Source organism: Canis aureus, chromosome 13 (assembly GCF_053574225.1).
Source record: "Canis aureus isolate CA01 chromosome 13, VMU_Caureus_v.1.0, whole genome shotgun sequence".
In the NCBI taxonomy this organism is placed as follows: Eukaryota; Metazoa; Chordata; class Mammalia; order Carnivora; family Canidae; genus Canis; species Canis aureus.
In genome coordinates, this window is record NC_135623.1 from 59,033,741 (window position 1) to 59,049,535 (window position 15,795).

At 46.2% G+C, this 15,795-nt stretch overlaps 1 protein-coding gene across 4 annotated transcripts in view; it reads left to right on the forward strand.

Moving 5' to 3' along the window:
* LRAT (lecithin retinol acyltransferase) overlaps positions 1 to 15,064 on the forward strand; it is a 45,540-nt gene extending 30,476 nt beyond the window's left edge. Inside the window, exons 1-4 of one of the 4 annotated variants that reach the window (XM_077846458.1) lie at positions 6,502 to 6,640; positions 6,948 to 7,488; positions 8,073 to 8,132; positions 11,471 to 11,608. In XM_077846458.1, the coding sequence (XP_077702584.1) occupies positions 6,949 to 7,488; positions 8,073 to 8,090 (558 nt within the window). In that variant the 5' untranslated portion in view covers positions 6,502 to 6,640; position 6,948 and the 3' untranslated portion in view covers positions 8,091 to 8,132; positions 11,471 to 11,608. Of the gene's footprint in view, positions 1 to 6,116; positions 6,248 to 6,501; positions 6,641 to 6,947; positions 7,489 to 8,072; positions 8,133 to 11,470 lie in introns of those variants that run through there. The other 3 variants (XM_077846460.1, XM_077846457.1, XM_077846459.1) reach the window with 3 other exon arrangements.
* Positions 15,065 to 15,795: the final 731 nt, after the last annotated feature.

Consider the following 15,795-nt stretch of genomic DNA (forward strand, 5'->3'; position numbering starts at 1 on the left):
GTGGTTTCCTGTCTTGTTAATGTTCCCCTTTCTCACTGGGGTGAGGTGGTATCTCATTGTGGTTTTGATTTGTATTTCCCTGATGGCAAGTGATGCAGAACATTTTCTCATGTGCATGTTGGCCATGTCTATGTCTTCCTCTGTGAGATTTCTGTTCATGTCTTTTGCCCATTTCATGATTGGATTGTTTGTTTCTTTGCTGTTGAGTTTAATAAGTTCGTTATAGATCTTGGATACTAGCCCTTTATCTGATACGTCATTTGCAAATATCTTCTCCCATCCTGTAGGTTGTCTTTTAGTTTTGTTGACTGTTTCTTTTGCTGTGCAGAACCTTCTTATCTTGATGAAGTCCCAATAGTTCATTTTTGCTTTTGTTTCTTTTGCCTTCGTGGATGTATCTTGCAAGAAGTTGCTGTGGCCGAGTTCAAAAAGGGTGTTGCCTGTGTTCTCCTCTAGAATTTTGATGGAATCTTGTCTCACATTTAGATCTTTCATCCATTTTGAGTTTATCTTTGCGTATGGTGTAAGATAATGGCCTAGTTTCATTTTTCTGCATGTGGATTTCAAATTTTCCCAGCACCATTTATTGAAGACTTTTTTCCAGTGGATAGTCTTTCCTGCCTTGTCAAATATTAGTTGACCATAGAGTTGAGGGTCCACTTCTGGATTCTCTATTCTGTTCCACTGATCTATGTGTCTGTTTTTGTGCCAGTACCACACTGTCTTGATGACCACAGCTTTGCAGTACAACTTGAAATCTGGCATTGTGATGCCCCCAGCTATGGTTTTCCTTTTTAATATTCCCCTGGCTATTCGGGGTCTTTTCTGATTCCACACAAATCTTAAGATGATTTGTTCCAACTCTCTGAAGAAAGTCCACGGTATTTTGATAGGGGTTGCATTAAATGTGTAAATTGCCCTGGGTAGCATTGACATTTTCACAATATTAATTGTTCCAATCCATGGGCATGGAGTATTTTTCCATCTCTTTGTGTCTTCCTCAATTTCTTTCAGAAGTGTTCTGTAGTTTTTAGAGTATAGATCCTTTACCTCTTTGGTTAGGTTTATTCCTAGGTATCTTATGCTTTTGGGTGCAATTGTAAATGGGATTGACTCCTTAATTTCTCTTTCTTCAGTCTCATTGTTAGTGTATAGAAATGCCACTGACTTCTGGGCATTGATTTTGTATCCTGCCACACTGCCGAATTGCTGTATGATGTATTTGCTTTTTTAAACAAATCTGGGCCACCGAATGTTCATATTTACTATAGCCTCACAATGCTAAGTTGAAATCGAAAGGAAGCAAGATGAAGTTAGTGAGATGTCACACGACTCGCCATTTATTATTGGTGTTTTGAAATGAAATGTGCTTTCCCTATCATGGGGCATCTCAAACATTTGCAGTCTTCCTTGGTATTATGTCATTGTATCATTTCAAACATAGACATTTGGGGGGGTTTTAAAAAATAATTTATGTATTCATGAGAGACACAGAGAGAGAGAGAGAGAGAGAGAGAGAGGCAGAGGCACAGGCAGAGGGAGAAGCAGGCTCCATGCAGGGAGCCTGACATGGGACCCGATCCCAGGACCCTGGGATCACGCCCTGAGCTGAAGGCAGTTGCTCAATCACTGAGCCACCCAGGCGTCCCCATTTGGGGGTTTTGTATGTTTTGAGAGGCATCTTCAAACAAGACTGGCCTTTACCTCCGTTTTTATGAATTATAAACAAATTCATTGGTGGTGAGCAGCTGCAGGGCAGAGCTCTAGGGAAGCTTCTGAATCTCCTGTGTGATCCTCCCCATGCCCGCTGTCTGCTGACTGGCCCTGTGGGGTGGCACTCAACGCCAGAACACGTCCATGCCTACTTTCCGCTCACCCTTGTGGCTCTGGGCCCAGCCATGAGGAGGGGTCTATGAGTAAAAGCATATCCTCTGTGTGCACCGCAGATTTGATTGTATTTAATCTCCCAAGCATCCCTTTGCAATATCATGCTCATTTTAGAAAGATGACTTTGAGGCTCAGAGGTGACAAAGTGACTCGTCTGAGTTCATGTAGCTGTAAATGGTACCACAAGGCCTTAAACTCCGGATTTTTGCCTCCATCCTCTATGTCACAGCTGCCTCAACCTGTGGTTCATTTACATGAAGCTATATTTGTGGTCATGATTCTTCATATGAAACATACATTGTTTTTGCTCAATGTTCTTATTTTATGGTTCGCAAAAGAAACAAAGAAACAACAACAAAAAACCCTAAATCCTGTCTGGCGGAAACTGCAGTATTTAATCTTCCTAAAGACAATAAGCAGGACTGGGGCCCTCATAATAAGGTGCTAGCCAACCAGGAAGGAAGCTGGGGAAGGAAGCCTTCCTCGCAGCAAGTAATTGATTCCTAACACTCTAGGTAGCAGCGATCTTGGAGGCTCCAGGGAAAGGTACCTGCTCTTTCTCCTCCGCCCCCAGGGGAAAGTGCACAAAGCCTTTAGTCTCCCCACTCCCTTAGAATTAGCCAGTTAGGGGCCCTGTGTGTCCAGGGAGCCAGACCTGAACATATGTAAATGAACCGAAGGCAGGAGGATGGCTCAGAAGAAAAACGGGTGTTAAGATTATGATTTGCGAGGCCTGAGCGGCTGCCTTCGGCTCAGGGAGTGGTCCCGGGTTCCGGGATCGAGTCCCACATCAGGCCCCTTGTGGGGCACCTGCTTCTCCCTCTGCCTGTGTCTCTGCCTCTCTCTCCCTCTATCTCATGAATAAATAAATAAAATCTTAAAAAAAAAAAAAAAAGTGGGCGGCCCAGGCGGCTCATCGGTTTAGCACTGCCTTCAGCCCAGGGCGTGATCCTGCAGACCCAGGATCCAGTCCCATGTGGGGCTCCCTGCATGGAGCCTGCTTCTCCCTCTACCTATGTCTCTGCCTCTCTCTCTCTCTGTGTGTGTCTCTCATGAATAAATTAAAAAATATTTTTAAAAAAGATTATCATGATTTATGTGCTCCCAAGTTTAATAATCTTAAAAATCTAAGAATGACAAAATAACCCTAAAGGAGGGCAGTTAATTTTAAAACACAAAGTTTAGGAAACCAAATTTATCAGGCTTAGAAGCCAGATGGGAAGAAGGTATGAGAGGTAAGAAGTCTGGGAAAACCTAGGTTCTGCTTCTGAGCCTGTGCCCTGGGGCAAGACACCGAGCACAGAGGTCTAAGGAGGGTGTGGGACCACAAGGCCACCGAGTGCTGGGGCCTTCCTGGGGAGGGAATGCTACTAACCAGCATCTTAATCAGACCTTCCTCGCCTTTGCAGGAAGATAACTGATGCTAAAAATTAGACTCCCGTGGCACTAGAGAAGCAGGGAAATGAAGTCTAAGTGAAAGAGGAAAGGCGGGGGATCTAAGTTGAGGGTTAGGCATTTCATGGAACTTCCAGGACAAGCACAGCAGCTGACATATAGCGGTATTTAATAAATGAACGGATGACAGGTGGGTGGACTGATGGAAGGTCAGTCCTTCCCCAGGGTGATGGACCCGGGGGCAGAGAAACCAGTGGTTGAGTCCTGATCCACACCAACACAGTGATGGAGGCGAAACTATAAGCCTCAACTTCGTCCTGTGTAAAAGGGGAAATGACACTTCACAGGGCAATGAGGGTTAAGTGAGAAAATGCTTTGTTCAGAGCCTAACTATGGAAGCACACAATCTGGTGATCACATCCTCCACTCTGAAGACTTCACTGAGGCACAGGGGGGCTCCAGAGGCGAGAAGTATGCCGGGAGAAAACTTGTTTGATTTTCCAGATTTCTGCTGGACGCTGCACCTCGTCTCTGAGAGCAGGCCCTCTTTCTCCTGGGACCCATGATGAGCTCAAGATGAAGCCCAGAAGTTAGGCGGGCTCTCTGCGCCCCGATTTCAGCCTCCTCTGCACAGAAACCCTGTGCAGCTGGGAGAAATGGACCCAGACTGGAGAACCGCAGGTGGGGATGCTGTCACTGTGGGATGGGAGGGTAGGGGAAGAGGTGACCTGGGTGCGAGTCCCGGGACCTTTCAGGGAAGTCTGGGTGTTGACCTGGAAAGCCTCAGCTCTTTTAGGATCCCCAGGCCACACCTGGCCACCCATTTGTGTGCCTCTGAGGCATTTGCACAGGGAGGTTTGAAGACAGCTGACTTTCATACAGTCTGGAAAACAAGAGGTCTTTCTGGCAACCCAGGAGGATTCTCCTGGTGTAGGAGGGAGAGATTTCTTTTTTTTTGGAAGGAGAGATTTCTAATGTCAGATTTCTCCGGGGACATCTAACAGCCACACCCCCCCCCCCCCCCAGTTTAGCTAAAATTGATGCAGACGGGAAAGTATCAGTGTGCGTGTGCCCGCTAGCGTGAACCCTTAGGGAGTGTGCCTGGAGGGAGCAACGGGAGCAGCGGCCCTCTCTCAGGTGGGGTTTCTGGGCACATCGGTGGGGTTTCTGGGGCTCCTGGGCACATCGGTTGGGCCCACAAGAGCTCATTCGAGGACGCAGCAAATTTCCTTTTCTTTTTTTTTTTTTCTAATTGAGAAGCAGCCAATCGTCCCCAGCCACTCCCCGCCGAAGGTTTGAGGAGACAGACTTCAAACACAGGACAAACGGAAACGTCCTCCAGCCTCGTCTGGGTTCCCCGAGGCCGGATTTCCGCAGGCGGGGCGGGGCGGGGCGCGCGGGGCGGGACCCCGCGTGGGGTGCGGCCCTCGCGGCCGGGCTGGGCGCCCCGGGGTGCTGGCGCGCCGCGGGGGCCCCGTGCTCTCCTCGCTTCGGTCTCCGCAGGGCCCCCGGGCGGGGGGAGGAGGGAGACGGTCGTAGGCGTTAATAAGCCGAAGGAGTGACCACCGGAGACGGAAATCGCTAATTACTAGGTCCTCTCTGATCTCCCCGAGCCGTTTGGCTCCCGACCCGGGGGGGTCCCGGCGTCTACGCCGCGGGAGGACTGTGCCGGGCTCGCGTGGCCGGAGCCGTAGGGCCGGGCGCCGGGTCTGCGGTTTCACGTGCGCGCGGAGGTCTGGATCGCGCTTTCATTCATTCATTCATTCATTCATTCATTCATTCATTCATGATAGAGAGGCAGAGACCCAGGCAGAGGGAGAAGCAGGCTCCACGCACGGAGCCCGACGCGGGTCTCGATCCCGGGACTCCAGGATCGCGCCCTGGGCCGAAGGCGGCGCTAACCGCTGAGCCACCTGGGATCCCCTGGATCGCGCTTTTAAACGTGTCCGCCGACTCCCCGGGTTTTCTCTCCGGCGGCCCAAAGTTTACAACCGCTCATGGGCGGGGCTGCTGGATTAACACCAGCGACTCCGCGGCTCTGCGCTTTAGATTTGGGGAAATAAACTATTACTAATTGCCAATGCGCCGCCTGCCCCCCTTCTCCATCCTCTGCTTTCGATCCGTTTGCGGGAGCTGGGGGTCTTCTTGTCTTTGCCGGGACTGTAGAGCGATTCGGGATCGTTTGTGAAATGAACAATAGTCACGGGCAAGCGGGGGGACCGGGGCGGATGGCGGACCCGGGGTGGGAGCGAAGGGCTGGCGTCCGAGGAGAACTGGGAGGCAGCCTCCCCCCGCCCCGGCTCCCCCCCCCCCCGCCCCGGTCTCCAGGGTCCCCTTCATCCTCCAGGTAAGATGAATGGCCCTTCATCCATCATGCACAGTCAGCCTCCTCCCCCGGGCGGGCGGGGAAGCTGCTTTCCGAGGAAACCTATTAGCTCCGAATCGGGCAGCTTTGTGGAGCCACCCGGGGCTCCCCATTGTGGTCTTTGTCTGCGGAATTTCAGCATTTACATCCCGCGTCAGCCCCGAACCCCGCGCGGGGCCGGGACGCCGCGTGCCGAGCGGGGCGGGACCTGCTGCAGCTCGCTCGGCGGCGCCCGGGGACCGCGGCCACCTCCGGGCGGCGGCGCTTTGCAAGTGGCAGAGTCTGGGTGCGTGAAGCCGCGCTCGTCCCTCTGACCCCGAAGCTAAGGAAATAAACGGCGTTAATCCGCCTTTTGCAGGCGGTCGTTGGGGGCTTCGCCGGTTTTCAAACGACCGTTGGGAGCCGCGCGCTCAACGGTCACCGGCGCGCCCGAGCGCAGAGGCGCCGCGGGTTCCAGTGGCCGGAGCGTGACACGGGGACACGGGGACGCGCGGGGCGCCTGGCAGCCCCGGGCCTCGGGGCAAGCCCAGGGGAGGACGGCGCGCGGCGCGGGGGCCTAGGTCCCCGGGGAATCCGCGACGGCGGCCGCGGGCTTTGGAGGTGCGCGCGCTTCGCAGAGTAAATGCAAACACTCTGGAAAGCCCTGGGTACCCGGCCTTCGGGGGGAGGTGGTGCGACCCAGGACCGTCCCCCGGGGACTCCCAGGCTGCCCAGAAGGCGCCCCCGTCCGGACAGGTGCGGGGGCTTCCGTGCGGCCGCCCGCAGGGTGGGAGGGCTTCGCGGGCGAGCGGCCGAGGGCAGCGGCGTCCGCCCGGGATCCGGGGCTCCGGGCCGTTGCGCCCCTCGGGGGAGCCGCGCTCGCCGCGGGCGCCCAATCAGCGCTGCCGCCGCGGCCGTGACGGCCTCGGCCCCGCCCCCCGGCGGCGCTAAAAGGTCCCCGAGGCCGCCCCGCCGCCCAGCTCCGCGCGGCCCTGCGCCCCGGCCCGGCCCCAGGTGCGTTCCGCCCCCGCCGCCGCCGCCGCCGCCGCGCGCCCCCCGGCCCCCGGACCCCGGCCCCGTCCTCCGCGCTCCCGGTGCGGGGCGCCCAGACCAGTCTCCAGGCTTCCCCCCTTCCCTCGGTGCACCCCCGGGACCCGGGCCCCCGTCCTCCCCGTTCCCGGTGCGGGGCCCCCAGACCGGTGTCCAGGCTTCCCCCCTTCCCTCGGCGCCCCCCGCCCCCGGGCCCCGGGCCGCCCGCCTGCAGGTGAGGTCCCCGCGCGCCAGCGGCGGCCGTGCCCCCGACACTCGCTGTCCCCCGCAGGATGAAGAACCCCATGCTGGAGGCGCTGTCCCTGTTGCTGGAGAAGCTGCTGCTCCTCTCCAACCTCCGGCTCTTCAGTGCGGGCACCGCGGGCGAAGACCAGGCGAGGCGCGGCTTCTACGATACCAGCTCCTTCCTCCGCGGCGACGTGCTGGAAGTGCCCCGGACGCACCTGACCCACTACGGCATCTACCTGGGCGACAACCGAGTGGCGCACATGATGCCCGACATCCTGTTGGCCCTGACCGACGACACGGGGCTCACCCAGAAGGTGGTGTCCAACAAGCGTCTCATCCTGGGCGTCATTGGCAGGGTAGCGAGCATCCGCGTGGACACCGTGGAGGACTTCGCCTACGGAGCCGACATCCTGGTCAATCACCTGGACCAGTCCCTCAAGAAGAAGGCGCTGCTCAACGAAGAGGTGGCGCAGAGGGCCGAGAAGCTGCTGGGCATGACCTCCTACAGCCTCCTGTGGAACAACTGCGAGCACTTCGTGACCTACTGCAGGTTCGGCACCCCGGTCAGCCCCCAGGCCGACAAGGTACACGTGGGACTCGCCGGGGACTCGCCCTTCCCCATCCCTAGCCTTTTCCCATATACTCTGGGATCAGGGATTGAGTCCTGGAACAAGGAGCGAGCTCTCTGGTGTTCCTAAAAGAGGCTAAGTAAATAAAAGGCGTGGTTGTCCCCTGCAAGGTAACCTCGAGATGCACGGTCCGGAGTGTGGCGATTGCAGCACCGCCGCCGGCGATTGCAAATCTACCCAGTTACTGCTGCCGAGGCCCTCAGGGTGTGCACCCAGTAGTCGAAACGACTAAAGAGCAGGTGGGGGTAAGGGGGGGGGGGTCTAGAGAAACTCTGTCGCTGTGTGCTTGCAGATTTTCCCAAGAATTGCAACTGGAAGAAAGGCGCTCAGAGTTTGTATTTTATCTATAACCTTGTGTACAAATTGCTGTGCCTTCAAAATTAAGGAATCGGGCAGGTTTCTCCGTCTGTAAGCTGTGGCCTGGATTCCCTTTGCTCACTTGAAACCTATCAAAATTCCCAGTACAAAGACCTCCCTGGTAGATCCCTTCTGGCTTCGGAGAAGTCATTTCCTTGATACTCTGAATTCTTTCCTTGCAGGCTTTAATCCCCATCTAGACTTCCTCATTGTTAGGCATCCTGTAACCATTAGCTCTAAAGGTGGGTTAGATTGTTTATGGGTTCCTCAGAGATCAGAACAATTGATTTTCAAGAAGATCCATTCAATGTTGTAATTTTTATGGGCACTTTAAAAAAAAAAAACAGTATTAGCATTAAAGATGATTAAAGTTAGCCACAAATCCAAAGGGGGGGAGGGAATGGATTTTTTTTTTAAATTTCTTTTTGAAACCTGCTCATTTAAAGATAGGCAACTTTTTAAGCCTGCAACTTCATTTGCATTTAGCTTTCTCAACCTTCCCTGTAGTTGTTAAAGAGGTTATTGTTAATGTTTACTCTCAATTGAAACCTGGGCCATCACCTAATAAGCTTCATGTTTTAGCCTTTAGATGTTTTTCGGACCAAAAGAATGCATCCATGCCACCGATTTTTTATTGCTCCACATCTTGATTAAATTTTTGACCCATACGGGAAAATCTTTGTCTCCTCTGTGGCAGAGCACACAAGTACCATGCTTTTTACACATCGGTATATGAAACTCCTTATAGATTATTTACAGAGCCACAACAGACTCAATCTTGGAATTCTTTTCTAAGTAAAATAAAAATATTGTTAGATCAGTGTGCAGTGATTTAAGAATCACAGCCCCAGTCCAGGCCTGATTAGAAATGAACTTCACTACATTTACAAACACTAGCTCCAAAAGTATACAAAAAGGAAGCACGTCAGATTTATTTAGGAACCAAGCAAATGATTTCTCTAAGGAAAAACAGTATTTCTATCCCTAATTAGGAGTTACTCTTTCATGGAACACAGATGGCACTGTATTCTATATTTTGACCAAAACCAAAACAAAACCGTACAAGGGCTTTCCTTGAGCTAGTAAAATATTTAATCTGCATAAATAACTAGCTGGAGTAGTTTTTCATCTTTGGAAACTTTGTAAGGTTTTACAGAAGTAGAGAAGTGTTTTAAATTGCTGTTGCTGCCTAACACCTCTTGTGAAACTGACTTTTTGTCTTCACTTTGAATGATGTAACAGTTTGGCCAGAGTAGATTTCTCGGGGAAAAAAAAAATCCCCATCCCAAATTTTCCAATTCTAAGAACTGTTTTTTGAACATGCCTTCAGAGAAGTAGGTCATTAATACTGGAGGAGGACTGATTCCTACTTTTCAGAGATGTAAGGAATGACTTGAATTGGGGTCTGATTGTTTAGTTCTCCATCTGTGTATACTATGGTAAACCTAACACTGAGAGTTGCAAGTTGTCTTACTTAAATTCGAGTTTATAAACACTCTGAAGAGCACTTTCCCTCTTGAGAGCCCTACAACTAATTTGAAAATTAGTGGGAAGAAAACATTTTGCTTTTTTGTAGCGTGAAGCTCTTTTTAACAAGTTTAGGAATCATAAAATTAAGGGCGTTTTATATTACTGTTAACAATTTCAGCGTTTTGTAAACTATAAAGACCTTTAATTACTATTACTCTGCCTTATGCTTTTTTTCAACTCTTTGTTTTTGTTATTGTTGCGGGTACTGCTTTTCATTGCCAAAAGAGGAATGCAAACATCCCTTTTAATTTGGGGGGTTTCAGTGCTCAAAAAGTGCCCCTATAGGCATCTTAACACCTAGAAATGCAGGACATTCCCTCCTGTTGAGCATCACTGGAGATGCCTCCTGGGCTAATAATGGCCCATTGAACAAGAACAGAACAGTAGAAATAAGATGCTCCTTGAGAAAATCTTTTGGGGAAGGGATTCCACAATGATTCTCTGTTTTCCTTAATTAACCATTATTGGGGGAAAAGACAAAATAAGCACAATTGTACGAAGACAGCTTACTCATTTACCTGAATGTATAACTTCCCATTATTTGCCAAGCACCTTTTCTCATTGTCCTGAAAACTCGATTTAGTTTCATCTTCACTACTTTAAGATGTTATGTTTCGGTCTCAGTGTTTAGTAAAAAGGGACAAATCATCTGATTGATATGTAAGAAAAACAACATCTGGATAACTAAGAGGAAGCTTTTTGTCTAGAAATTTTACAAAAGTATGGATAGAGACAACCTCACGGTCAAGAGAGTGCATTAAAATAAATTGGTCTTATATACTATGTGCACTTAGAAACCGAGGTGTTCAGGACCGTATAGGCCACTGTAGGAGACCATCAAAGCGTATACAGTGTCATGTCTAGAAAAGGAGCTTAAAACTAGTAGGAGTAGCAAAAGTCCTATATTAAAAACAAAGCCGTTCATTGCTAAATTTTGCCCTGACAGTGAATAGGTAGAGATGATTGTCAACAGATGTAGCAGTAATAATAGTCATTGTAATGCCTTACATTTATGCAGCATGTAGAAGAATACAGAGTACCTTTAAAGATTTCACTTGATCCTCCCAACAACCTTCTTCTTCTTTTTTTTTTTTTTTTTTTTTAAGATTTATTTATTTATTTATGATAGACAGAGAGAGAGAGACAGGCAGAGGGAGAAGCAGGCTCCATGCCAGGAGCCCGATGGGGGACTCGATCCCGGGACTCCAGGATCGCGCCCTGGGCCAAAGGCAGGCGCCAAACCGCTGAACCACCCAGGGATCCCCCCAACAACCTTCTTATTCCCATGGAAGAGAAGAGGGTAGTCTGGACAAGTTAAATGATTTACAAGAGATTTACTTGAGCTAATAAGAGGTGAGCCAGGACTCAAACATAAGCCATCAGTACTGAGTAAAATTAGTTTTTAAAGAGAAACATTTTCACATGTTAGAAGCATGCCTTCCTCAGGGGTACGGATCATATTTAATTTATCTTTATCCCCGGCAGCCAATTTTATGTCACAGAATTGATTGAATTTAATTTATTCAGGGAATGGGATAGGACAAAAAAAAATTAGACTTTCTGTGCCTTTAGATTTAGAGACGTAGGAAGAAGGTTGTCATTGGTATCATCAGATTTTCAAATGATGGGTTATAGGAATTGAATTCACCAATAATAATAATAAGCTAAATTCTATCACTCACGATTAGAGATTCTTTTGCTTATATAATTTTAGACGTTATTGACAGGTAGTTTACAGTTTTGACCTTTAATCCTGAATAACTCTTATGTGGTTACATTCTCTATATATAGTTTTCTATAAAAATTCTGCATTTACAAAGGCAGCTGCTATTATGAACTCAGTTGCCTAAAGCATCATTTCAGTTACTATGGGAAGTGGAATCAAGGAACTGAACTATTCAATCTTCAGTTCTTTCCAAAGTCATCAGAGAAATACTAGTTTTTCTGTTAGACAGAAAATTGGTGAGAAAATTATGCTTTACTAGTTGGTACGTGTGATCCTTCTCAGTTTTAGCCATGTTTTCTAATATTCTTCAATTTTATTTTCCAGTTCTGTGAGAATGTGAAGATAATTATTCGTGATCAGAGAAGTGTTCTTGCTTCAGCAGTCTTGGGGTTGGCATCTATAGTCTGTCTGGGCTTGGCATCATATACTACCCTTCCTGCAATTTTTATTCCATTCTTCTTATGGATGGCTGGCTAACTTCATATCCCCGTGTCAGTGTGTGTATTCTGTGTGTAAATATGTTTATATTTATAGAGCACAAGTTAAAGCATCGGTCGAGAAAGATGTGACCTGTAACACTGTGTCCTAGATAAAAATGTGATTAAGAATCACTCAAAGTGCTTACTGTGTAAGCCCAAGAACAAAGGCTTTCTGAATCTTCTCAGGCAGTTCCATTTTAAAGCACTGTGCAAATCTTGGAAACATGACAACTTCTGATAGCATTCATCATTACAGGAGAACCAGCCCCTAAGATGATGGCCACAGGAGATTATTTGTTTGTTTTTTTCTCCTGTAATCATTGTTCTTCTCAGTTTGGCCTGAATTTGAAGATTAGAAGACTTACTGAATGAGACCACTAACTTCGTTGTAAATTTATTCTGGTTCATTGGAAAACTTACATTAAACTAAACTAAACGATTTTCCCCTCGTTCAGATGAAAACATGTTTCATGATTGGCAAAAAAAGATTCAAAATCTTTTTTTTCCATGTATTATATATAATTCCCAATGAATCAAAAATACTTCCATTACTTGAAATCCTGTTGGCAAAGTTAGAGTTTAGTGATAAAGAAACTGACTAGAAGAACTATAGAAATCTGCATTTTCTTGCAGGAATACCTATTATAGCATCAGCTGAACAATTTCATTTGGCTTTACTTACTCAGAAGCCTGGCATTTGTTAATTTTTTTATCTCTTATGTGTCACTCTGGTGCCGTTCAAGCACTCTTGAGAGGCAAATGGATATAGGATTGAAGTAATTTGGATACTTGGAGTGTGTATGGGCCAATTGAATATGCAAGTGTCCACCTATACACAGACTGATGAGAGACAAATTAAGTTTGTACTTGATTGCTATGTTATACCATTGTGGTTACCAGGGAGCATTTGTAGAAGTAAATATAAAAATAAGCTTAGTCCGTTTTCTTATGACCTTTGCATCCATGGTATAACTTGCATATATGTCATTGGATGGTTTACCTTTTAAAGCACTTACTAATGTATAATTTTTTAAAGTCCTCAGATTTGTCTTCTAATGGACTTCTTCATTTCATTGCATAGTTTCCATTCTTAAAAGAAGGATGCCACAAGGAAATAACTGTCAGAAGTAGGTTTTGAGTGTCTCCGTACCACCACGCATGAAAATTGATTACACTGAGCCTGTCAAGAGTTGAGATGTTGCACTGTTAGAGCGAGCGTTCATGTACTTTTGCAGAATTACCAAACTTATAAAAACTAGGCCACAAGCTAGACTTGCATTTCCAGTATTAAAATTGCTTTATGAACTATCAGGAATCACAAAATAATGAGTCACCTAATGAGTGATACAGGGAGAGTGGAGTCATTTACCCAGTGACGCAATCAGAAGAAATTTAAGAGCAGATTTTAGCATAACTGATGTTTTGCTACCACTAATTTACAACAAATTCAGTTGGAGCTTAATAGTAATTGAACTTTGTGTTTAATCATTTAAATGTTTTAAGTTGTTAAAACATGAAATGGCAACACCAAAACATGAAATGGCATAAAGGTTCTTTGGGCCTATTCCAACCACTTAAAATTATCTTAAGTATGTGTACTTGAAAGCAAGCACTATGTGAACTGCATTGTATTAGAGGTTTTTCACTTACTATATATTACCTTTGTAGCAACTGTTTAAATAAATTGATTTTTTAAACATATGGTGTCCTCCTAAAATAACTACCTTTTTTGCAGGTTTTCAGTATTTCCGGTAGCAAAAAACACTGCCTGTTGTTAAATATGTGTTCAAAGGTACGATCTCTTATTAAATGCTAAGGGAAGTACTAAGGTTAGAATTAACATAATTAGTCCTACTTCATATCCTTAAAGTAAGATCCAATTCCTAGTTCATTTGAGTGCTCATTATATGCTAGACACTGACCTGTTGTAATTTCACGATCTCTAATTAATACTGTATACATTGATGTGTTCTACTATTTACAGGAAGAGGAAACTGGAAGGAAGGTTTTATTTATTCAGTATTCCACAACACTAGAATCTGTTGAACTTAGGACAAAGGAAAGTTTTGTTTTATTGTGCTCAGTTAGCAAGTTAGAAGCAGCATAGATCCCTGATTGTGGTCGTGGAAGAAACCGGTATTTCTGTGTCTCTAATGAATGTCTCTGGGCTTCATTAACTAAGGTTCATCCTTATGATTCTGCAAATCCCTTACAGTTCTAAATTTCCCTTCTAACTTGTGAAATGATAAGCAGTGTCTAACACAGCTTTTTGTTGCTTATGTTGTTGCCATATGTAGATGAAGGCCAAAGAACTAGCTGGGGCTGAGGTGAAATAATGTGTCAAGTACTGTGCAGGTACTAGGAAGGAAAAGAAGAATGAGACCTGGGCCTCCAAGTTTGTGGCCTCATTGACATCGAAGCATTAAGACTACATAGTAGAGCGGATTTAAAGCACAGAAAATGACTGGCTAGTTTTAACCGAGAAGGCCAAAATTATAGGGACTGTGTACTGAGACTTGGAAAAAATGGGATGTCTTCCAAGGGGACAGATTTAGGCAGGGCATTCTACACATTGGGAACAGGATGAGCGAATGCAGGACAACTGTCTACAACATGCCTAGCACACAAGTTCGTTGACTATAGCATGAAACTGCATGGGGTAATTAGGCAGAGGCAAGTGGTTCAGAGGTTAGTGTGGAGCAAGGGTGATGAGGAGAGGTGTTGGAAAAGGAGAGCAATGATCAAGTGATGCAAGTTTTGTGTAGACCAAGAAGTTTGGACTTTATGAACCGGCAGTGGACATTTGAGTTCAGAAAGGTAACTCCGCAAAGTACAGAGGAAGGATGGGGCATGGGGCAAGACAGGACAAGGGAATCTCCTAGAAGACTAGTTATGGCCCTTAATCTCTCAAATAAGGGCCTATAATTGTGAGGGTGGAGAGCAAACATGTCAAGGAAGTGTCAGCCGACTAGCCAAATCCTATTTGACTCATGAGTAACTGTTGGTAGGGTGTCAGGGAGAAGTCATGTATCCTTTCCTGCCAGAAAATTGGTTCCTGAAATATAACTTAATATGGTGATGTATGTATATTGGATAGTCCAGATCTTTGTTCTGCTGGTTATGCTTCTTCATAAGGACAAGCAAATAAGTACAGATTTGTTGTTTAAATGTTGTTTTTCAGAATAGATATTTCTACTTTTTCCATTCTCTATTTCATACTATTACTGTCAAATATTTATAAAGATGTTTTTTAGTAATATCACAGTTATGTCAATGGCAAAGTCTTGTTATAGATGAAAAACATATAGGAAATGATGACTGCCAATATTGTGTTTTATATGATCTGTTTAGAGAATTTTACCTAACCTAGATCTGATTGCCCAACTAGTTTAAACTTGGTATATATGTGTATGAAATAAAATCAATTTTATATACCGTCTTCTCTTGTCTTTGAATTTGATATACATAAACATTTTTCTGAGCATGGTAGCCTGAAGAATTTGGTCTTTCAAGGCTTCCTTTACTGAACATAGCTGGCTTTACGTATTTGAAGTTAAAACTATGTGGATCTGCCTTTAGATTGACATGATCTATGTCATCTACATCTGGGAGCCTCCTTTGGTTATGGAGAAAAAGTTTCTGAATAATATTAAAAAGCAACTCTCCATTCCATAAAACCAAGCAGCTACAACACAGAGCCATGGGCATGAACTCAAACACTACCAAGGTGGCCTGCCAGTTTACTCCGGCTATGGATCGAACTGGGATGAAGCAAATCCCAGGGTCAGTCTTGAAATATATTTATTGCAAAGAACCACAGAGGTTATTGAGCCATACTGTTAAACACCTAACCATATTTCAGACATGAAAAAGCAGGCACAGAGGTTGAGATACTTTGTTATTTTACGCAAATAATCACAGGCAGATCCACAATTTGACTCCAGCTTTCCTTCCTCTCTATGACATTGGCTTCCTGAAGTCTCTCATAAATTAGACAAGCTTTGGTCCAATTAATGTATTAATTTCTTGCAGACCCTTTGTGTATTCCAATCAGGGCCACAAAAGAATGAACTAGTTAGAATCTTAGTTCTGTGGTTCCTCAGTCTCATGAGAAAGAAAGGCAAGTAAATAGATTTCAAAACAAGAATAAGCTTGTACAAGTGTCCGAAG